Below are 23,076 nucleotides of genomic sequence, written 5' to 3'. Positions count from 1 at the left end.
GGGGGTGAATTATGATTTTAGAAAATTTTAAAGTCTTTTCACAAATAGACAAATTTTTTGTCTAAAAGAAAAACTTTGTAAAAATAGATAATAGATTTTTAAGGCTCGGTTAAACGATATAAAACAAATTTCACAAAGCAAAAGAGATTTTCGAATTTCTAAAATAAATTCAAACCCTAGGTCAGTTAAAGCAGAAAGAATACAAGTAAAGATTAGATGTAGGAAATAATACTAATTCATCTCTACCATTGAGGTTACATCTAGTTTTTTTGGCAAACCATCAAGTTCCACTAAGTTTTCACAAGTTACAAGTATTTTGTCACAACCACTTCTAGCTCTAGAAATCAAGTTCTACCCCAAGTTTGATGAAATCTATTATTCTTTATCTTATCAAGTCACTGCTGGCTCTAAATAAATAAGAAGAGATTTGTTGTTTGTGTTTGCACAATGAAGAATTTTATGATCGTCTTATAAACAATTTTGCAATCAACACTTAGTTTTTTCTCTCAATATGTTCAAGTGTTTTGAGAGTTTTTCTAATCTTTACAAGAAGCTTTTTACATAAATAATGTTGAATAAATGTGTGTAAGGTTTGTATCTTTTTATTCAAAGCTTATGGTATTTACAACCTTCATTCTTAAGTGTTCGTTGTCTCACAACGGATAAATTTATTCACTTGTTATTTGTCTATTGATCATGGGTGTTATTAAATGTACACCCTTTCTTCATGTAGAAGGTTTACTCTAGTTGACTTTTGTGTAAAGTACTTCAGCAAAAAGTCACTTTCCATTGGTCAAAGCATGTCTACACAACAGAGTGCACCTTTTGATGGAGTTTGGCAACTTTCATATCTTGTGTTTCATTTATTCTTCATAGGATTCGATAGATCATAGGAGAATGTTTATACAAAACGAATCTCAGACACAAAGTATTAAATGCCGACTCTTACATGTTGTATCGGATCATGACTTTTAGCTTGCTATTGTTTGATGCTTCAAGCGTAAACTTGTGAAGCATGATTTGATGACGCATAAGACAATTTTTAATATTTGTATTTATTTGCATGTAATCAAAATAATTAGGAATCATGATTTGCATTAAGACACAAATGTCTTTTGGCTTAACACAACTCTTCTTATATTAATTGGCTTCATGAAAAAGTAATCATTGTCTCTAAACGACATTCATTATGCATCTTAGTCATCGTTTGAAACTAGGTGTTTGTTGGAGCATTTAATGTAACATTTAATGTTTGTTAACTTTCGGTCACTACAAGCTGATAAAACAATCTGCTTATCTTTCTTGGAGAGAATTCCAAATCTAATCTTAGAGGTCAAATCGTCTTTTGTTCCGTGAAACACACACTCTTAGTCTTAAATGATTTACAAATTAACGTTTGTCTACTATGGTCTTATACAACAAATGTAGATGCAACACACACACACACTTAGTCTTAAATGCTTTACAAAATTAACGTTTATCTATTGTTGTCTTAGACAACAAATGTAGAGGCAATATTAACATTTGTTAACATTTCACACACAACTTTTTTAACTTAGTATTTATTTATATCAAATTAAAATTATTAAGACTTATGATTTATATTATAATTTAACAATGAAACTTTTTAAAGTAACTTTAAGTTAAGTGAATATGTTATTTATTCTTCTCTTAATTATAAAAAATAGTTACAAAAATAAAACATTTTTTTTCTAAAATAACATCCTTATATTGAGTAAATTCATCTTCATTTTTAAAACGAATTTTAATCATTATTCATTCACATTTTTTCTAAAAGAAAAAAAAAAATCTGTTGTCATCTCTTGGCTCCTCTAAATTTTCTTGCACTAGAGGATTTGCAGTCTCTCTCTCTATTTATATATAATAATGTCTCTCCATATGTTAGCTACAAATTCCTTTTCCTTACATTTAGATTAAGGAAGTGGAATAACCAAGAACAAGAGATTTTAAAAAAAGAAAAACAAATTAAAAAAGCAAGAGAGAGAATAGATAGAGGATGATGGTGAGCACATCCTCTGTTTCCATTCCCAGTTTGTTCTTTTCCTCTTCCTCCCATTGAAGCATTTTTTCACAAGCCCGTGATTTTTTCGCCATCTCCATCATCAAATGGTAAATTTTTCTCATCTGGGTTGCTCCTACTTTCACCGATCTCTCGTAAAGTTTTTGAATTTTGTTGTCTGATCTAGTTCCTTGTTCTTTTTCCTTGATGGGGTGTTGAGATTAGATTTTCTGGTTCGGGTTTTGATTGATGCTCGGAAGATCCGATGCTGCTAGATCGAATTTGACAAAACCCACTTCGTGTCTGATCGAAGCAACAACTGGGTTCTGTCTGAATTTTGAGATAAGGTGTGTCTTTTCTTCTCATCTGCATTTCTGATCGGTTTTTGCTTTGGTAGAAAGGTTAGATTTATCTGTTTATATTGAAAACTGTGCATTTAGATTGATTCCATGGCTTGAATTTTGGCTATCATTCAGTGATTTGGATATGGATTATTGAATTGTGAATTTTTTTGTGCTTTGAGATGAAAATTTTGACTCAAAATGTGTGTCCGTTTTGAATTTTGTTCAATCTCAATATTGGAAATTTGGAATTGGTGATTGATGGTCTATTGGTGATGGTTGGTGTTGGAACAGATGGAATCGGATCTTGGCAAGCTCTTCATTGGGGGAATATCTTGGGACACTGATGAGGAACGTCTAAAGGAATATTTTGGGAAATATGGGGAGGTGATAGAGACTGTGATCATGAGGGATCGAGTAACCGGTCGCGCTCGCGGCTTTGGTTTTGTTGTCTTTGGTGATCCTTCTGTTGCTGAGAGAGTCATTATGGATAAGCACATAATTGATGGCCGCACAGTGAGTTGTTTCTATATAGATACTTGGCATTGTGTCAATACTTTGTGTTTTAGCTGATCTGTAATGGAATCTAGCTAAACTTTTGTTCAAAATAGAGATCATTGTCTCCCATGCTTAGATTTTCTACTTTGTTGATGATCAAAGAATCATTTTCGCTTTTGGTGCTATTCACTTTCATATGTACATTGGATCAAACTCGGCCCTTTTTAGTGTATAAAATAAGAAAGTGGAAATGGGTTGCAGATTTTGATCTGTTTGATGTTCTCTTAAATTTCAGGTTGAAGCAAAGAAAGCTGTTCCTAGGGATGATCAGCAAAACATTAATAGGCAATCTGGTAGTGCACATGTGTCTCCCGGTCCTGGACGCACAAAAAAGATTTTTGTTGGTGGTTTACCATCAACTATCACTGAAAGTGATTTTAAGACGTATTTTGATCAGTTTGGTACAATTACTGATGTTGTAGTTATGTATGATCATAATACACAGAGGCCAAGAGGTTTTGGCTTCATCACTTATGATTCTGAAGAAGCTGTGGATAGAGTTCTTTACAAAACTTTTCATGAACTCAATGGAAAGATGGTTGAGGTGAAGAGGGCAGTTCCCAAAGAACTTTCCCCTGGTCCCAGCCGAAGCCCATTGATAGGATATAACTATGGTTTGACTAGGGCCAGTAACTACCTAAACAGTTATGCTCAGGGTTATAATATGAGTCCAATAGGAGGATATGGAGTCAGGATGGACGGTAGGTTTAGTCCTCTTACTAGTGGTAGAAGTGGGCTTACTCCTTTTGGCAACACTGGTTATGGAATGGGAGTGAATTTGGATTCAGGATTGAGCCCAAACTTTGGAGGGACTTCCAATTATGGGAGCAATGTAGGTTATGGTCGAATATTTAGTCCTTTCTACAGTGGCAACTCTGGCAGATATACCACTCCTATAGGCTATAGTGGGGGTAATGGGAGAAGCAATTCTCTTATGAACTCACCTTCTCGAAATGTATGGGGAAATGGGGGCATCAATAATGCCAATAACCCTGTGAGCCCAAGTCCTTTCTTAGGATCTGGAAGTGGTGCTTTTGGTGTTTCAATTGGAAATAGTGGCACAGGTTGGGGTCCATCCATTTCAGCTCAGGGTGGAGGGGCTGCTTCTGGCTATGCTTCTGGGAATAATGTTTATGAAGGTGCAGATAGCAGCTTTGGATTAGGTGGGGGAGGGTATGGAAGAAACAGCAGTACTGGTGTGGCTCCATCCTCTTCATTTAATGTGTCAACTGGTGGTTATGAAGGATCCTATGGGGACTTGTACCGCAGTGGCAGTGGCTCGGTTTACAATGACTCTGCTTGGCGTTCTGCTGCGTCTGAGATTGATGGTTCTGGCTCATTTGGTTATGGTCTTGGTGGTATAGCTTCAGATGACCCAGTAAAGAGTTCTGAGGGTTATATTGGAAACTACAATGTTACTAGTAGACAACCTAATAGAGGTAAGATTTTAAGCTACATTCTTGTCTCGAAAGAAAATCAGATTATTTTTTATAATTTGTTTGCTTTTGATTTCCAATGATGTGTTTCTATGCTTCTGAAGATGAATTTTTCTGAAGGAACTTGGAAAGGAGATCTTTATTGACTCGTTTTCTTTACACTTGTCTTTAAGCTTAAGACCAATATATTTTTAACTGTGATATATTGATGAAATTATCATGGCTGCTTTGTTAATGTGTTCTTTTACTTATGCTGAATACTTCTTGGTTTCTGACTTTTGTTATGCATGTCTTCTAATTTTATATCTTCAGATTCTTGAGCATTCTCACGAGTGTTTACTGCAATCCAAGTAGAAATATTCCTTGCAACTTCCTGTACTTATGTGTAGGTTTCGTTATCATTTCATTTAAATTTATTCGACTTTGATTCTATTTGTAAGTTATATTGGGTCAGTTTGGATAAATTTCTCAATAAACGCTTATATAAGAAGAAATTTTTAAAAATGAATCAAACTTTTTTCACTAGTTAAAATCAACCTATGCATGTTAGTTTTTTGGAGAACTCGGACGAGAGCTTCTATAAACCTATGATAGAAGCTTCATTTTACCTTCAAATTTTCTTCTCCTATAGGTAGTTAAGTACTTATTAAGAAGTTTATCCAAATTGGACTATTATATTAACCTGAAAGATGCTTAAATGTGGATAGAGATGACGCTTAGAGCTTTTATAAAGTTGAAGTGCATAAGTTAATTTTAACTTGTGTTGCGAAAATATTCATTTTATCTTATTTTCTTCTCCTATTAGTATTTATTGAGAGGTTTATCCAAACTAGACCGTTATATTAACTTGAAACTGTTAGGTGGTTTTTAGCTTGTAGTTGGGTCTCATGCGACTTGGTGTATCTTAAATGCTTTGGTGTCTTGAGTTGGGCACAACTTGTGCTCAATTTAAGCATCTTTTATAATGAAATATTTTGCTTATAAAAAAAAGAGTCCACAATCTCAAGTTGAATACTATGAATGATTATATTATCACGAAATAGGCACAGAAAGGTGTTACATTTCTGTGTTATTAGATACTTATTCTCTTGAAGTATTTAAATTTATAATGATCAAAGACCAAAAACTTGAATCATTCTACTCATTTATATGTTCTCATCTAGAATCAGTACACCTTTGATTATTGTCAAGAACGAGTTTGTTATTGGTTATCCTCTGCGTATTATATTCTTGTTAATTGGTTGACTATTTAGCATGTTCTTTATATTTTTATGATGTTCATAGTTAACTTTATTGCCAGCTACTGATTTTCTTTTACTGAATCCCCTTGCTTTCAGGAATTGCTGCCTAGGAGATATGATAGTTGGAAAGCTCATGGTAGCAGTAGATCAAGGAAAACTGGTTAAAGGTTAATGAGGTATTGTGAATTCATACATCTCCATCACCTAAGAGATACAGCTCATAAGGAAATTCGACATATATAGCTAACGGTGTTCTTTCTTCTTTCATTTGAATTATACATATTCAAAGACAAAGCAGTTACAAGTGATTTTGTGTAAGGCTTGTTTTTTTTTTCCCCCTCCTTGTTTTGGTCCTCTTCATTTTTCAAGACTTAGGTTCCTTTCTTGGAATTGGATTGAGGTGTAAAATCAGATTTGCGGGATATACTCAGGAAGATTTGTTCCATGATAGTGTAATAGTACATCTCCGGAGAGGCGCTCTGTGTTAGTTGTTTTAATGTCAGATTATTAATTTTTGAATTTCTTCTTTCTTTTGCCACTGTAATGCTTGGCATGCAAAAGTGTTGGTTCTTGTCACCATCTTTTTCTTTTTTTTTTCTATGGTATATGTAACTCTGATCAAATTGTAAGCGAGGTTCAGTTTGATTTATCAAGTGTGAAACATGAGTGGGATGCCCATGTAGGATCCCCATCAAATAATTAAGTTGTTGAACAGTTTTATTAGTTTTTGTCACACTTTTGTCATACAACTTTGCATTTGGTCTGTTATTGAAGTCAATTGCATGCTCTTGATTTTCAAGATTAGTCAATTCTTACATCCTATGTGTTGTTGTAGCAACTGTTTGGTGAAAATAACATAACTGTTGTTGAATAGCATAGAACAAAGTTGATTGGTTGCATGCGACTAGTGGGTATGACTCAATATAGAAACTTTTTTTGTTTATATAACTGTTTATTTTTATGTAGCTTATTATGCTTATCACTAGCAACTTTTATGGCAATTTAGCATTCTGCTTGTTACTTTCATGGGATTCCATCCTAATAAGAATTGAGATTTGGATCTTCAAATGAAACATGTGTGGCCATGCTTTCACCTTATCTTATGGATTAGGATTTGTCTTAACCCTTTTATCTTCAACTGAATTTTGGACATCATAATCATTAATCACACAACTTGTACATAACAACGTTACTTTTGTGAAGTTGGGTCTACGGAAAATGATATTGGCCTAGGTTTGATTTCTTGTTTCTTGATTAAATAAACTCAAATATTTCTATTCTCAAAGCTAAAATCTTTTTGATAGTTGTCGACAAAAAGTGCTAATCATTCAAAAATTGCATTTCTAAGTAATGTTTTGTGCTTGATAATTTTCCCAAAAGAGGATTAAGAGAGATATTCTAGGGTATAGTATTTGACAGGGTTGATTGAGACAAAATAAGAACATTTCTTTTTCGACGGAGAAGAAAGTGACAAGTTATTAGTTTATTATAACTTCTTGGTTTTATTGTATTTATTTATTTTATATAAAAAAAGACTATTTAAAAACACCAAAATGGGTAAAATCTTATTTAAACAAAATTTCAAACTTCTGATTGGTTAATTGTGTAAAAACAAATTATACTGGCTGCATAGAAACTAAACTCAAACAAGTGCATTTGCAAATCTCCTAAATAGAAACTATTTGCAACTTCAAAGGTAGACTTGTTAGGTTTTAAAATAAAAACTTTCTTACAGAGAAAGTTGCATACCAAATAAAGTTGAAATAGCTTTTGTTTATAATTTTTCTCTATTTATTCGTTAATAAGTTTCGTCCACAATCTTGGTTAGAACTAATTCCCGGTTTTATTCTAGTTCTTATGCAATTAGGATGTTTTAATAATAAAAAAAACTGCGTAATTAAAATTATTCAGATAGATATTTTAATTATATTTAACTATTCAAAATCAATTTAATAGAACCGTTTTACTCAAGACAAACGAGTTCTAAGAACTCTTCTTTTTAATAAACTTAAAAACCTTGTTGGAATGAAAAAAGATTTATTTATACATTTAAAAATATAATTTATATTTTTTCTCAGTTTCAATGTAAGAATTAAAAAAAATATAATTTATACATTTAAAAATATTTATTTATTATAAATTTTAATTATATAAAATAAATATATACTTTGTACATAAGATACTAATTTTATATTAAAATATATATTATGAAATTAAAAAAAAAATTGGACAGCTTATATAAGCTACTGGACTAGTTAGCCGCAATTTGCATTTTGCAGAGTTGGAAATTGCAAAAGTGGAAGGGCCCACTACAGCTAGTGTATGATGTGACTGCCACTAAGATCATACATAGGGAAGAGGCCCAATCAAACTATTTTTTGTTTTTCAAGAAAGAGACACCCATTCATAAAAGCTTTTCTGTAAGTAATCTAATAGGATCTGATTTCTCTGCTGTTCTGTTCTTGTGTGTTGTCTCTTAATAATTACACAATTTTAAAATTGAATTATAAAATTAAATATTAGTACAATTATATAGATAACAAAAACAGTTAGAAAAAAGACAACAAATAAATCAATTTTAACTATATGCCTTGCAATTGCATGTCAACAATAACTGCACCAAGGAATTGTAGTTTAATCTTTTGTCATACAATTTCTTTTTTTCCCTATTAACATTAAGATTCAAAAGTGTGTTTAAAATCTTATAAAATTGTTTTCGAAAATGTGAGCTTGAGCATGCATGGCAAATAGCCTCGAATTTGTAGATATTTATTCGAATTCGTCTTAATTTTAACAAGAAATATTCGTTTTGATCCAACTTGTGTATGCATTGGCCCACTTATATAAAGTTCAGGCCGTGTAAATGTATTCCTTGAATTTTATAAGTTACATATAAGTTTTTAATTTTTTTTCTTAGTTAAAAAATTTGTTTCACTGGTTAGTAAACATATTTTTTTAAAGCAGTTTTTAAGATTTTTTAAATGCGACTTGAAATAGCGTTTCTTTTTTTAATTAACTTCTAATTATTTATATTTTATTTTTTTTATCCTTAAAATATTTATTTAATTTTTTAATTATTCTTTTTAAATATTATTTATGTTAATTTATATTTTTTAGTTACTTCAGTTAATTTTATCGAATATTTATATTTTAACGCGTTAGCTTAAAAGCTTTTAATTATTAGTTACTATCTAATTTTTTTAATTTCAAACTAATTTTTAAGTAATTTTACTGAACATAGCATAAACACTAGCGGCAAGTAAGCTTCTTTGGCCCTACTAATCCAATGTTTGGCTATACGAGTATTACTCAATTTTCTTAAACGAAAATGGGGACGGAGACGATTTTTTTTGGATAATTTTTTGTTACAACAAATAGATATAATATATATATATATATATATATATATATATATATATATATATATATATATATATATATATATAAGATTTTATTGTTTATTTTTATTTTTTAAAATATAAGTTAATTAGTTTGAAAGTTAAATAATTTAACTATCATAATAATAATAATTAAATAACAAACTTAAATTGTACATTTAACCAAAAATATAATTTAATTCTTAATTCTTTATCTTTAATTTATTTGTTATTTATTATTTTTTTGAGTTAAAATATAATTAATAACTCAATATATAATTTATTTAAAAATATATCAATAAATTAAAAGAATAAAACAATGTATGTTGTGTTACTTATGGGGTATACCTGAACCCGATTAAACTCGACATGAATGAGAACTACAATTAAAATTTTAAATTTGTCTCTTTCATATTTGAATACATACTAACTTTATCTTTTACAAGAATAGGGATAGGGAGAATTGAATCCATCCTCAACCTAGTTGGTTATCATGTCTAAGCTTAAAAATGTAACATTCTCATGCTTAATCCAAGTAATAAAATTTATTGTCGAACATTTTTTATTCCTAAAATATACATAGTATTACACATATTTTTAACTCTTTATTATTATATAGAAGGGTGAGGGAATTATAGTTTCTTGAAAATATAAGTTCTCTCACCTCATTCTACTTTATCTTTTTTAATGTTTTTACTTTTTAATTGAACATTAAAAATATTCTAAAGAATGATAAGTAGTTATCAAACATTTAGTATGGGAATAATATACTAATCCAAAGAATATCATTTTTGAAAATATAATTTAGTTGGTGAAACAAACACTTCCTACGTAAAGGAAAAATAGACTACCTTTTCCCCTATTTTATTTTATAAAAATTAAAACTCTCTTGGCAATTATGCAATCTTTAGGTTAATGATTCTCACTTTGTTAAGGAGGTTGTCTTGATTAGCAACCCTTCCAAATGGGTGGGCTCAAATAAACACGTAAGGGGCCAATGGCCATTAAGCATGACATTAGAGTGATCGCAATTGCTTTCTGCACTTCAGAAATACTTCCTGCACCTCCTTTAACTTAAATTTTTTTTTACAACATTCTGAAACAACTTGCGTGACATAATTATTATTTAGTAATTTTCCAGAACGAGGAATCCGGAAACAAAAATATTTGGTGGAGCCTTCTAGAAATACAAATCCAGAGTTACTTTTTGATAATTTCAGACCAAGCAATTTGGATAGGATTGTTTTGTGATACAAATTGATTAATCCATAAGACTATTGGGTATTTTGTGTATTTCAGATTAGACAATCCGGAAGTAATTTTTTTTTCTCCCGATCAAGTGTTTCGAAATAGCACACATATTTCAAAAGGTAATCCGAAATAAAAATAAAACATTATTACAGATGACCTAATCTGATAAGACTATTACTTTGTTTTGGCATATTCATGAAACACAACGCCACTTGTATGATTCTTTTGCCTCCTTTAAACACGTCCTCTGTGAAGGCTGGCCATTTTTTAATAATAATAAATATGTTTTTTTGCCTTTTAAAAAAAAAAACTTAATGTGTGATGTTAATTTGTGCTTGCACTGTGTAAATTGTAGATCGAATCCAAAGATTATACAGTGAGTATTCAATATTCATTCAAGAAATTGGCAAGGACACTTGAAGTTGACCAGGGGCACTTATGAAAAAAGAGAGACATAAAAATGTAGGGGTAAGAGAATAACTGAATAAGTCTATTATATGAAGAAGGATAAATTTGAAATTTTAGAAAATATAAAATTAAGAAGAGGTACAAGAAGTATTTGATGGGGTGCGGGAAGCAACTTCCTAGAGTGATTTATTTCCCCCATTCAGGAAAGATGACTTTGTGGTTTCAATTTTATTTTTCCATTTTACATCTATAATCACTTGTGTTAACCTGCATTAGTGAACGGAATTTAATTAGAATATATTCATAATAAAAAATATCATATTGTTATTTAATTATAAACTTTAAGGTATAATAAGATTTTTTATTTTCTGTAGAATGATAACACTGATATTTAAAGTTTTGAAACTATAACTTTATGCATACTATTCCAACTCCCACTAGACCAATCCTAGTGGGTTAAAATATAATAAGATTATTAACCTTTTATGATAATTATTTTAAAAAACATATCTAAAATTAATTTGCAATTAGTTAAACGTGTAATACAGTAACAGGGTTTCAAAGTCAAACGAAACAAAAGTAAAATCTGAATCACCGAGGTTAATTAGTTGTACTTTAAACTTTGAAGAGGTTTATTAGTCGGCAAAACATATATTTGTTCATAGGGTCTACCATAACGTAGACAAAATCTCACGCGGTAAGGCACATTGCTCCACAATATCCGTTTAACACAAGACCAAAGTCTAAAACAGTTTATTTATTTTTTGCTTTTTTCCCACTATATCATATGATTGTCAACTTTGTTTTACGCGATTAGTTTATATTAGCTACATAATAATGGACCCGTGAGTAATCCAAAAAACAATCTTAATTAGACAAAGACAAACACAGGATTTCTTCACTATTAGGATCCTTGAAAAGTGGTTAAACTTGCCCACTAACTCACCTCTTCTCCCTTACTTTATAGGATTCTATGTTTATTCTTATGGGAATGAGGAAGAAAAGAAGAAATCATAAACTTTACACCGTGCCAAAAGGTCAAAAAGCAGATACCCTACACTCATCAATGGGCCCCACATTCATTCACGGTAGATTTATGGTAGAATTCAATCAAGTGAAGTTCTTTTTTTCTTGTTGAAAAATGATATCAAGGTGAGACTTCTTTGTTAATTACATGTGTTAGTAACTACAAGCAATACTTTTCCAAAATAATGGGGTTTGCAAAGGTTTTGTACAAGCATGAAGCATGCATAAAGAGGCTTTTCACATTGGAAATTTTGACCAGGTGTTGATGCACCAAACTTAACATGAAAAGGAAATAGCTAGGATACGTGAAGAATCAATGTCAGTGAGAACATTCATTTCTTGCTAAAGAAACACCATCAAGCCAAGTTAAGAATCAATCTCAAATGGTTCTTATATTTTTTTTATATATTTAAATTATAAATTAAATAAGAAGAAAATAAAAACTTTTTTCATAAACACTTATACAAGAAGAGAATAAGAAAATAACATGAATTGAGTTTATCACAGAGACAAAAATAGACCTATGTACTTAACTTTTACATAAGTTATTTTCATTTAACTTCTCCAAAAGTTAAGGTACATGAGTTGATTTTTAACTTATGGAAAAGTTTAATGCATTTTACCTTCTTATTTTCTTTCCTGATAACTGTTTATGGATTAAACAAACAGGACCCTAGTCCCTTTGAAGAACTACATTGTCAAACATTTGTGCATTGTCTTCCATAGAAGCATTTGAGTTTAACATTGTTGTTGATGTTCTGGTAAGGACACAAGTCCAAGCAACTCTGAAAGAGTTTCGAGGTGATGGCATCAAACCAGACCCTGAAAGAGCTACAATGGGTTCAGCAAGCAATCAAATCTGAGGCCCTAAATCTGCAAAGTATTTCCTTCTACCTCTCTCAACCAACCTCAGGCTGTTATCAAGAAACAGACAACTCCATAAGCATAAACATTTCCAAGGAAAATCTTCCATTCTTTTCCCTCCTCTTGACAACACTAGCAGCACCTAGGAGTACCAACTCTTCCTCCTTGAGAAACTTGGAGTTCCACAGAGTTGAATGGGACTCACAACATGTAAGAAATCTTGGCACCTTGCTTGGGAATAACCAAAATGTACAACAAGTGGTTTTTAGAAGAAACAGGTTCAATGGAAAAAGCCTGTTAGAGCTTTCTGACATTCTGAAGACAAATAAAGTGATCAAAGAGATCATGCTTTCAGAATCAGGTATAGGGTCTGTTGGAGCTGGACTCATTGCTTCTGCTCTTATGGTGAATGATAGTTTGGAGGAGCTTCAGATATGGGAAGATTCAATAGGGTCAAGAGGTGCTGAGGAGCTTTCCAAGATGATTGAAGTTAACTCAACTCTTAAGCTTTTGACAATTTTTGACTCAAATGCCATCACAGCTACCCCTCTTATATCTTCCGTTTTGGCAAGGAACAGAAGGATGGAAGTTCATGTTTGGAGTGGGGAAAATGGGGACAAAAGTTCCAAGGTGGTTGAGTTTGTACCTGAGAACAACACACTTAGGATTTACAAGCTTAACCTGTCAGGCACTTGTAGGGTTACTTGCTCTTTAGGGATGAACTTCACCGTGAAGTTGCTTGACATGACTGGTGTCAAGCTAAAGTCACGGTGTGCTAAGGAATTTCGGTGGGTTTTGGAACAAAACCAGACCCTCAAAGAGGTTAACTTGTCTAGAACATGCCTTAAAGACAAGGGCATTGTGTATGTTGCAGCTGGCCTCTTTAAGAACAGAAGTCTGCAAACCTTACATCTAAGTGGAAATTTGTTCAGTGGAATAGGTGTGGAGCATCTACTATGCCCTTTGAGTAGATTTTCAGCACTGCAAATGCAAGCCAACACTACCTTGACATGTGTTACTTTTGGAGGAGGGAGAACAAGAATAGGAAGGGATGGTCTAGCTGCTATTATACAGTTTCTTATAACCAATGAAACAGTGAGGAAATTGGGGATTCATGATGATGAGAGTTTGAGATCGGATGACTTCGTTAAAATTTTCAAGAATTTGGAGAAGAATGCTAGCTTGAAATGCTTGTCTCTACAAGGCTGCAAACGTGTGGAGGGAGAGACATTGCTGCAGACAATTATGGAGACACTGCAGATAAATCCTTGGATTGAAGATATTGATCTCTCAAGAACACCTTTACACAACTCTGGAATGACTCGGGGGATTTATCAGAGATTAGGCCAGAATGAGAAGACTGAACCAGAAATGGATTTGGTCAAGGACATGCCACTAACAGAACCCAAGAGTTGCAGAGTTTTCTTTTGTGGTCAAGAATGTGCGGGTAAGGTTGAGTATAATTTTTTATCTTTAACAAGGTATAGATCTGTGCATTGCAGGGTGTAGTAAAATTGTATAAATCGTATAATTTTAGAGACTTCATATAAATTATTAAAATTGAAATCATTCCATAATTCTTCAAATAACAAAAATAATGGCAAACATTAATCATCTTAGAATAAATTTTGGTATGACCGAGAAACATTTTTTTGAAGAGACTAGAGAGAAACATTATAAATTAGTAATTGTGAATTCGTTTGTGCATTCATCAAGTTAGTGGTACTTCATAGATTTCTATGTAGAAATTTGCTCTGAAGTTCATTTTACTAAAAAAGAAAGAGATAAATAAGATCAGCATTGACATACCCAAATGTAGCTATTCTGTTAATCTTACTGATCCAAGTGTAGTTTGTATTTAATATCACTTGTGATAGTGCCTTTCTTGGTATACCTTACCATCTTTTCTCCAACGTTCTCGACCTTAAATTTTTAGATAGCCAAAAAATACTTATGTCTTCACCATTGTTCTATCTTCTTAAATGAACTGTATTGTGGAATTCAGTATTTATCACTTATTTATCAATAATTATACTTAGTTAAGAAGTATCATAACTGAAACATTCTGTCCAATAAATTAAATATTAAAGTGGTGAGAATTATAATAGAATGAAGGATGGATGATGTGGTTTCATAACAAACAATGTTCATGCTGACATGGCATGATAAGAAAGAATGTTCATGCTGATGTGTCAACTCTACAACTCAGGCTTCAGGTTTTTTATAATATAAACAGATGTTTTACTATTGATTCATTTCATGGCACACTATCTCAATACTATATAAATAAAATAAGTTCATGGAACCAAATTAAGCTCCATTCTTTTAATATCAGCACAAGCTAATGACAGATCAACTTGAACCATAGTTAATAGTTTAAATTCATATTTTTCAGGCAAAACCACACTTTGTCATTCAATATCACAAAATTTCTCTGCTTCATCACTTCCCTACTTCGATCAAGTCAGAACAATTGTGAACCCAGTGGAGCAGGCTGTCAAGACAGCAGGAATGAAGATAAAAACTTTCAAGGATGAGGATACAAGGATTTCAATATGGAACCTTGCTGGTCAGCATGAGTTTTTATCCCTCCATGATCTTATGTTCCCAGGGCATGGAAGTGCATCATTTTTCATCATCATATCAAGTTTATTCAGAAAACCAAGTAACAAAGAACCAAAAAGTTCAACTGAAATTGAAGAAGACCTGCAATATTGGCTCAGGTTCATAGTTTCCAACTCTAAAAGGGCAATACAACAATGCATGCTACCAAGTGTTGCTGTTGTACTCACACATTTTGATAAAATCAACCAACCATCACCAAATTTGCAGCACACAGTAGATTCAATTCAGAGATTGAGAGACAAGTTCCAAGGTTATGTTGAATTCTACCCAACTGTATTCACAGTTGATGCAAGATCATCAGCATCAGTTAGTAAACTCACTCATCATATCCGAAAGACAAGCAAGACAATTCTCCAAAGAGTGCCGCGAGTTTATCAACTTTGCAACGATTTGATACAGATTTTATCAGACTGGAGATCTGAGAACTACAACAAGCCAGCAATGAAGTGGAAGGAGTTTGGTGAGCTATGCCAAGTTAAAGTCCCGTCGTTGAGAATTCGATCAAGAAATGATAATAAAGAGAGGGTGGAAATGAAGAGAAGAGCTATTGCTACCTGTCTTCATCACATTGGTGAGGTGATTTACTTTGATGAGTTGGGGTTTCTAATTTTAGATTGTGAGTGGTTCTGTGGTGAGGCACTTGGTCAGCTGATAAAGTTGAATGTTAGGAAGCAACACTCCTCAGAAAACAATGGATTTGTTAGCAGGAAGGAACTGGAAAAAATCTTAAGAGGAAGTTTGCAGAGCCCTATTCCTGGTATGGGTTCAAAGGTATTTGAGAACTTAGATGCTAGTGACCTTGTGAGGATGATGTTAAAACTTGAACTCTGTTATGAGCAAGACCCATCAGATCCAAATTCTCTGCTATTGATTCCCTCAATTCTTGAAGAAGGAAGAGGAAAGCCTCAGAAGTGGCAGCTAAGCATGCAAGACTGTGTTTGTGCGGGACGTCATCTTGAGTGTGATGATTCAAGCCACATGTTTCTAACTCCAGGATTCTTCCCTCGTTTACAGGTAACAGTTTCTATACCACACCTTTTTCCCTAAGTTTCACCCTCTCCAATTGTTTCTTGCAACAACTTCTTTTCCCTGAAATTATTCCCTGCACTTGATATCTCAAGGTTTATCTGGTGTTGGTTACTTTCTGATGGTGGATAACCTAGGTTCACTAAATGCAAAAGCATATAAAATGTAGTTTGGAAAGAAACATAATTAGGACTCACCTGCTTTGGTTAATGGTTAGGACTTAGGACACATCATACATTGTACCATTAATTATAGGACTAAAAATGAGTCGAATTGAGTTGAATTTGTCTTAGCTCAACTAGACTCAATAGGAATTGATTCGGTTCAAAACCTGAATCAATATAATTTTTTTTTTCTAGCTCGAACTTCATTTGAGTCAAGCTCGTGAACAACTCGATGTCTTGATGTGTCTTCAAATTGCTTATATTTTGATCTTCACTCCTAAGTCTTTAAAGCAACAATAACTAGGATTTCTGGATTTTTCCTGGATATAATTTTGGATTTTCTGACTGAATTTGTTCCTTTGGTGTTGCAGGTGCACCTTCACAACAGATTAGAGGCTTTAAAGGATCAACATGGGGCAACTTACAGTCTTGAGAAGTACCTCATTTTAATCAGCATTAATGGAATCTACATAAGAGTAGAACTTGGAGGGCAGTTGGGTTACTATATTGATGTCCTTGCATGCTCCACAAAAAACTTAACTGAAACTTTAAGAGTCATTAATCAACTTATAATCCCTGCGATCCAAAGCATTTGCCATGGGATCACCTTGACTGAAAATGTCATAAGACCTGAATGTGTGAGAAAATTGACACCCCCTAGATACAGAAAAACTCAATTTGCTTCCCTGCAGCAACTGAAACAAGCACTACTTTCACTTCCAGCAGATGGCATGTATGATTATCAACACACATGGAGTCCAGTCCTAGACTCTGGTAGGCCTATTCTCCAAGATGGATTTGATTTTGCGCGAGACCTTTTATCCGATGATGACTTCCGGGAAGTGTTGCACCGAAGGTATCATGACCTGTACAATCTTTCACTAGAGCTGCAAGTCCCACCTGAAAATAACCCTGAAGGGCAAGGTCAATCTGTAACCATGATTGATGAAGCTGCAAAGGTTGAACCAACCTTTGGTGGCATTGCAAAAGGGGTTGAAGCAGTTTTAGAAAGACTCAAGATTATTGAACAAGAAATCAGAGACTTGAAACAGGAAATCCAGGGGCTGAGATACTATGAACATAGACTTCTCCTTGAACTTCATCGCAAAGTGAACCACCTAGCAACCTTCAATGTCCAGGTTGAGGAGAGGAAAGTCCCCAACATGATCTATTTTGTTAAGACAGAAAACTACACAAGGAGACTGGTCACCACCATGCTTTCTGGCATGAATGCTCTCCGGCTCCACATGTTATGCGAGTTCCGGGGACAAATGCATGTTGTTGAAGATCAGATGGGGTGTGAAATCATGCAAGTCGATAATGCAGCCGTGAAGTCTTTGGCTCCATACATGAAGAAGTTCATGACACTGGTAACTTTAGCTCTTAAAATAGGAGCTCATCTTGCAGCTGGGATGGGGCAAATGATACCAGACTTGAGCAAGGAGGTGGCTCATTTGGCTGGCTCTTCGGTTCTGTATGGTGCAGCTGGGGCAACTGCAGCTGGTGTTGTAGGGGCAGCCGCTATAGGTAGCAGAAACAGGTCCAGGGAAGGTTCAAGGGACATTCAACAAGACTTAAGAGCAGCACAGCAATGGGTGGTTGATTTCTTAAGGGAAAGAAGCTGCTCCTCAGGGAAGGATATTGCAGAGAAGTTTGGACTGTGGCGAGTAAGGTATAGGGACAATGGTCAAATTGCATGGATATGCAGGAGGCACATGTATGCCAGATCTGCAGAGATAATTGAAGTGCCTGTTTGAAACAGTTGAAATCCTTATGTAGCACTAGGAGCCTTAGCCTCCAAGTTTCTTCTCTTTATTGTTGTGTGTTTATATTTTCCACTATTAATATGGCATGTAATGATGTTCTCCAATACATTTAAAGGAAGCTCAATGGCTCATACACACACTACCTTTCTGATTATGAGCGTGTATTTCAAAATCATTAAGAATGAGTTTAATTCATGCACTGTCAATGTAAAAGCTATTAGCCAATAAATTTGTTATATAAGTCAATAAATTTACTATTCATGACTATTTGTGATTCAAGGATGGTATAGAGACTTTTAAAAATTTGAAGTATGAGTGCATGTATGAATAAATATGACCATTCCAAAAAGTGGAACTAGGACAAGGAAATACGGCCTGACAAAAGATAAAAGATCTAGGATCCTGTATGTTATGAGCTTTTTCATGCGAAAGAAAGCAAATTTTTGTAGATTTTGCTTCATCTACACTTTGGCTTTCACCGTATGAATGTGGGATCACAGTATTACAAGTGCTTACTGATTATACACATGATTAATATCTTGTGAGTTGAAATAAGATTTCAAAATTATTGGCATCCAAATCAAGAGAACGACAAAGGAAGAAGGTAACACAAAAGTTCATGTAGCAGTTAAGATAGCAACAAGCTTGTGAGAGTACAAAGTTATATTCCCTGTAGCCTACAACCAACCAACTTGTGATGAAATACAGAAGGGGAAACCACACAGGATAGTACATTGATTATTTCACTTCACTACTTAATATCAGTTTTCTTCTAAGGATCTACAGCGACTGCCTGTATTCCCTTGAACAAGGGAAGCAAAAGATCAGAAGAAAGCTCTGCTGCCATAAAACACGCGGGAATTATTGCTCTTTGATGGCTGTAGTTTCTGCTCAGTGGTTGAATTTCCTGAACTGGTTGGTTCACTTTCCAAGTCCATCGGAAGCTTCATTTTTGCTAGCGACTCAGTGAATTGCTGCATGCTTTTCATGTACATGTCTACTATATCCTGCTGCACAACCTTTGGCTCAGGCTCAATGTTCACACTCACAACAGGCTTAGGGAATGAATCAATAGGAACCCCACATGAGGAATCACTCTCACCATCTTTGGCATCCACATTTTTGTCCTCTTTGGTGCCTGAAACTTGCTCCTGAATGGGAGACTTAGAAGCAGCAGCAGCAGCATCAGATGATTCTGAGTTTGCTGGCACAGAAGGGGAAGAAACCCCATTTGTCGACACACTGCTAGGGGGGGAATCGACCTTAGTTGGCTGAACAGACTCAACACTGCATGCTGAGAAGCTTTCCACAAGCTGAACACCGGCTTCGGAACTGTGATTTTCAGCATCAGAAGTAGCCAAGCTATCAGAACACTGAGTCTCCTCACACCGAATGCCGAAGTATTCTGAAACCATCAAGTGGTCTTCATTCACAATCTTTGGATCTGGGAACTCGATTTTGTCTAAATCCCGGGCCAGTGACTCGGACGTATCTGAGTCCTGCACGGTACCATCTGTGGCCACCTTGTTTGGCATTGCAGAAATTGCCATAACATCAGGTGAAGCACCAGTGTAGGAAAGCGACAACTGAACAAAACCTGAAGGAGAATGGAATAGATCAGTTGAAGAAAGAGAGAACTCTTTCTCAAGTTTCCCATTCTGGACCAGTACTTCAGACAAGGGTACCAAAGCAAAACCAAGCAACTGGTCTTCAAGGTAGTTCTTCACCCTGCTAAGCATCCATATCTCACACTTGAGAGATGCATCAACAGTCCTAACATCAATACGAAGATTCTCGTTGAAAACAGGGTTCCTTCCTCCTCCATTGATGGTTTTGGTAGACATGGTGGTCTCAGGATTACTGGTCAGACTAATCTTAGCATAAACATCTTGCTTGTGGTATATGCAAATGTTTTGAATGTCCCTGGCTTGATGTATGTAAACATCAAGCACTCCAAGAAACTCCTCTACATTTGACATGACTACTTCCTTGCCATTCACTTCAATGTCCTTGGACAAAGGACTAGAGTTTCCTGAGAAAACATCAGACTTGTGCTTCTCACCCTCACCCAACACTGAGCTCCTGAAGGGTGACACAACAGATTGTGGGGAATCCATTATGATATCACAGTAACTGGCAACCTGGCAAACCACAAAGAGCTACAAGAAAGTCAATTCACCCTTAAGTTTAAGAAAACTAAGACACAAGACCACAGCAAGAAACATGTGCTACATCAAATACTAATTACTAACAGAGCAACCTAGTACTAGCTGAAAAACACAAAATTCACTAATCCAAAACCTAGCTCAACAAAACACAAACTTAAACAAACCACCCAAAAACCTAGGCTTAAGCAGATCCAAAAATAGAAACAAACTTTCACTGCGTGTAAACCAACTTAGGCAAAAGAAGGAAGGAAGGAAAGGCAACACTCAACCCCAAAACGTGAGAGAGAAGTAGTAGGAAGCTTGAACTTGACTACTTGAGTTCTGATTACTTGAGTTCCCTCAAAAGGCAACTCAGAATTTAACAAAACCAGAAGCAGAAGCCCCCCCAAAATTGAAAATTTCCAGTGAAATACTCGAAGACCCAGAACCAGCAAAGGTTAAAAATTAGCAAGAGCAATAAAGGGTAGTGCCAAGTTTCATCATATTCCAATAAAGCTACCAACTTTATCTGTTTTACTGCACAAAAAAACACTACCAGCGGAACCCAAGGGAGGGCACGGTGACCCAGAACGCGTTAGTCACAGAATTCTAAAACCACAAGCCACTTTAAAATTCCTCCTTCAAATCACACACCAGCACTAGAAAACAAAAGAGAATTCAGAGAGAAGAAAAAAAAAGATTCAAATACAAAAAGAAAGAAAGAAATATGTATCTAGAAAGGGTATAGACAAAGGAAGATGATGAGATTTTATTTGATTTTATTACCTGGTTTTGGGTTGAAAGTCAAAGTCTTGGGGGTGTGGTGTAGCTCAAAATGAAATCCAATAATCCACAATCAGAGGATGACCCAGTTCGTGAATCGAGGTGAAAGAACAAAAAAAGCTGTGAACTTTGTTTGGTGTCTTGTGGAAAGGAAAGGGATGTTGTTGTTGCTGACTGGTGCTGAGAAATAGAATGAAAAATGTTTTCTGGGAGTGTATGGATCCGTGTAGGGAACATGCTCGCAGAACAAGTGTGTATTTGGAACAGTATTATATAATATGGGACATGATAGCCGCAGCAGATAATACTATATTTCTTACGTATAAAATCAATCATATGTTTTTTTTTTCTAATGTACTGTATGGATACGATAAGTATTTGATCCGGTGATATAATTATTTTAAATATAAAGTACGATATGCATGACATATATATTTAAATTTTAAAATATAGATATAATTAATAGAAGTGAGATAATTCTTTATAAGATTTTAATGTGTTGATATTATGTGAGAGAATTATTTATTTAAAGATAAAATTTATATGTTTAAATTTCTGTCCTTAAAATTTTATGACCTGAGCTTGAAAGACACCTATAATAAAAAAAATTATAATATATATAGAAATTTATAAATATAATTATAATTATATATATTCAAATTAACAACATACTTCTAAGAAATTATTTAAAATTAAATAAAAATTATAAATCATTATTATAATAAATCACTTTATATTCTCTACAGACTAAAATTAAATTAGTATTGAACTCATCCCTTTCTTAAATTGATTTAAAAACAATGCTGAGATGTTTCTAATTTTTTATATTATAAATATTTTAATGTCTATTTTCTTTTTTATGGTTACTTTCATATTCGAGATCTTATCTATAGAGAGTCTAGTAACACTTAAATTAACGATTTGTTATTGTTCAATGTCTCGAATGTAATGTAATTATATTGATTTTCATATTATTTTTTAAAGGCTTAGATATTTTACAAATGTATAAAACATCAGTGTTTTAAACGTATCGACTATGAATATATGAAACAAATTATAGTATTGGTGCTTCATAAATATACATCAGCAATAGTAATGATGTTTGAATTTAAGGGCTCGGGCAAACATTCTTTTTTTAGGGCTCGTGCAAACATTCTAAACATTTATTACTAGGCCATTAAAACAATCGTATATATGATTAAATATGAAATTTACAGTGAAGATCAATTTATATAATTAATTTCACTCAATTTGAAATTAAATATATCTACCTAAAAATTTAGCTAGTTAGTTGAATATGATGTGTTAATTATTTTTTTATTCAAAATATTTTTTTTAAAAGAAACATAATTATATCATTTAATTTTATTCATGACTTGTGAAACAATATAAGAGACATAATTAAAAACATGAGAGTTAATATAAAATTTTGAAGCCATTACTAAGTTATGAATTATTAGATTAATTTGTCTCTTCACAAAACCCATCCTTGACTTTGAAAAATTAAAAAAAAAAAAAAAAAAAAACCTGCTCTACATCTATGAAGAATGGCATGGAAATCTTCAAGTGGACATGCAAGCAAAAACTTCAAATTGTAACTTCTCACAAAACATATGTATGAGAACTTGTGCCCATTTCCTGTATAAAAAAAAACTTTTGCCTTGTGCCCTTATGTTTAATACAGAATACAGACATCAATTATATTTTAATGTTTAAATTATTAAAATTTCCCGCAACTTTTGTCTTTTATTTGTTCTTCATTTATTTTATTTTTTTATAATCTTATATAGAGATATCAAACATATTAATTTGATTAGTATTGATGATTCAAATCAAACTAATTCAATCTTAATCAAATTAGTTTAGTTAAAACTAACCAAAAAAGAGTATCAAAATCCATACCAAACAACTCATTGAATATAATGAATAAACTTACACTCAAAGCAATTCAACTTATGAACACTCAAAATAAGTTCTGCTTTCACAGGAGAGTCTCATCTTTTTCTTTGTTCTTTTCCATTTATTTTCATTCTAACAAACAAA

General features: G+C 33.4%; 3 protein-coding genes across 7 annotated transcripts; 2 read left to right on the top strand and 1 right to left on the bottom strand.

Moving 5' to 3' along the window:
• Nucleotides 1-1,909: 1,909 nt before the first annotated feature.
• LOC114423494 (heterogeneous nuclear ribonucleoprotein 1-like) lies at nucleotides 1,910-6,345 on the top strand. 2 transcript variants are annotated; one of them, XR_003668845.1, is made up of 6 exons: nucleotides 1,910-2,130; nucleotides 2,246-2,367; nucleotides 2,656-2,877; nucleotides 3,155-4,358; nucleotides 4,668-4,740; nucleotides 5,693-6,345. XR_003668845.1 is itself a non-coding variant. In XM_028390267.1 (5 exons), exons 3-5 carry the CDS (start codon nucleotides 2,656-2,658, stop codon nucleotides 5,704-5,706), a joined length of 1,440 nt encoding a protein of 479 aa, XP_028246068.1. In that variant the 5' UTR covers nucleotides 1,911-2,130; nucleotides 2,246-2,367; the 3' UTR covers nucleotides 5,707-6,345. The 2 variants fall into 2 exon arrangements, 1 of the variants encoding a protein (XP_028246068.1); XM_028390267.1 differs by lacking the exon at nucleotides 4,668-4,740 and having other exon boundaries at nucleotides 1,911-2,130.
• Nucleotides 6,346-12,231: 5,886 nt separating this feature from the next.
• LOC114423491 (protein TORNADO 1-like) lies at nucleotides 12,232-18,399 on the top strand. Its single transcript, XM_028390262.1, has 3 exons — nucleotides 12,232-13,969; nucleotides 14,918-16,161; nucleotides 16,709-18,399. The coding sequence occupies exons 1-3, from the start codon at nucleotides 12,463-12,465 to the stop codon at nucleotides 18,092-18,094; spliced, it is 4,137 nt and encodes a 1,378-aa protein (XP_028246063.1). The 5' UTR covers nucleotides 12,232-12,462; the 3' UTR covers nucleotides 18,095-18,399.
• Nucleotides 18,400-18,660: 261 nt separating this feature from the next.
• LOC114423493 lies at nucleotides 18,661-21,308 on the bottom strand. 4 transcript variants are annotated; one of them, XM_028390263.1, is made up of 2 exons: nucleotides 21,037-21,308; nucleotides 18,661-20,244 (listed from the first exon to the last, which is right to left on the bottom strand). In XM_028390263.1, the coding sequence occupies exon 2, from the start codon at nucleotides 20,218-20,220 to the stop codon at nucleotides 18,928-18,930; it is 1,293 nt and encodes a 430-aa protein (XP_028246064.1). In that variant the 5' UTR covers nucleotides 20,221-20,244; nucleotides 21,037-21,308; the 3' UTR covers nucleotides 18,661-18,927. The 4 variants fall into 4 exon arrangements, with proteins under 4 accessions (XP_028246064.1, XP_028246065.1, XP_028246067.1 ...); XM_028390264.1 differs by having other exon boundaries at nucleotides 18,661-20,262; nucleotides 21,037-21,305; XM_028390266.1 differs by lacking the exon at nucleotides 21,037-21,308 and adding an exon at nucleotides 20,807-20,985.
• Between the last annotated feature and the right edge of the window lie 1,768 nt (nucleotides 21,309-23,076).

The sequence above is a fragment of the Glycine soja genome, chromosome 8 (assembly GCF_004193775.1).
Source record: "Glycine soja cultivar W05 chromosome 8, ASM419377v2, whole genome shotgun sequence".
NCBI classification, from domain to species: Eukaryota; Viridiplantae; Streptophyta; class Magnoliopsida; order Fabales; family Fabaceae; genus Glycine; species Glycine soja.
This window is presented reverse-complemented; position numbering and strand designations above follow the sequence as displayed.

Excerpts from the sequence above, each read along its gene's own strand:
- LOC114423493 (XM_028390263.1), bottom strand. The coding sequence starts at position 20,220 with ATGGATTCCCCACAATCTGTTGTGTCACCCTTCAGGAGCTCAGTGTTG.
- LOC114423491 (XM_028390262.1), top strand. The coding sequence starts at position 12,463 with ATGGCATCAAACCAGACCCTGAAAGAGCTACAATGGGTTCAGCAAGCA. Across the intron at positions 13,970-14,917 it reads TTGTGGTCAAGAATGTGCGG|GCAAAACCACACTTTGTCAT; the intron begins GTAAGGTTGAGT and ends CATATTTTTCAG. Across the intron at positions 16,162-16,708 it reads GATTCTTCCCTCGTTTACAG|GTGCACCTTCACAACAGATT; the intron begins GTAACAGTTTCT and ends TTGGTGTTGCAG.
- LOC114423494 (XM_028390267.1), top strand. The coding sequence starts at position 2,656 with ATGGAATCGGATCTTGGCAAGCTCTTCATTGGGGGAATATCTTGGGAC. Across the intron at positions 2,878-3,154 it reads ACATAATTGATGGCCGCACA|GTTGAAGCAAAGAAAGCTGT; the intron begins GTGAGTTGTTTC and ends CTTAAATTTCAG.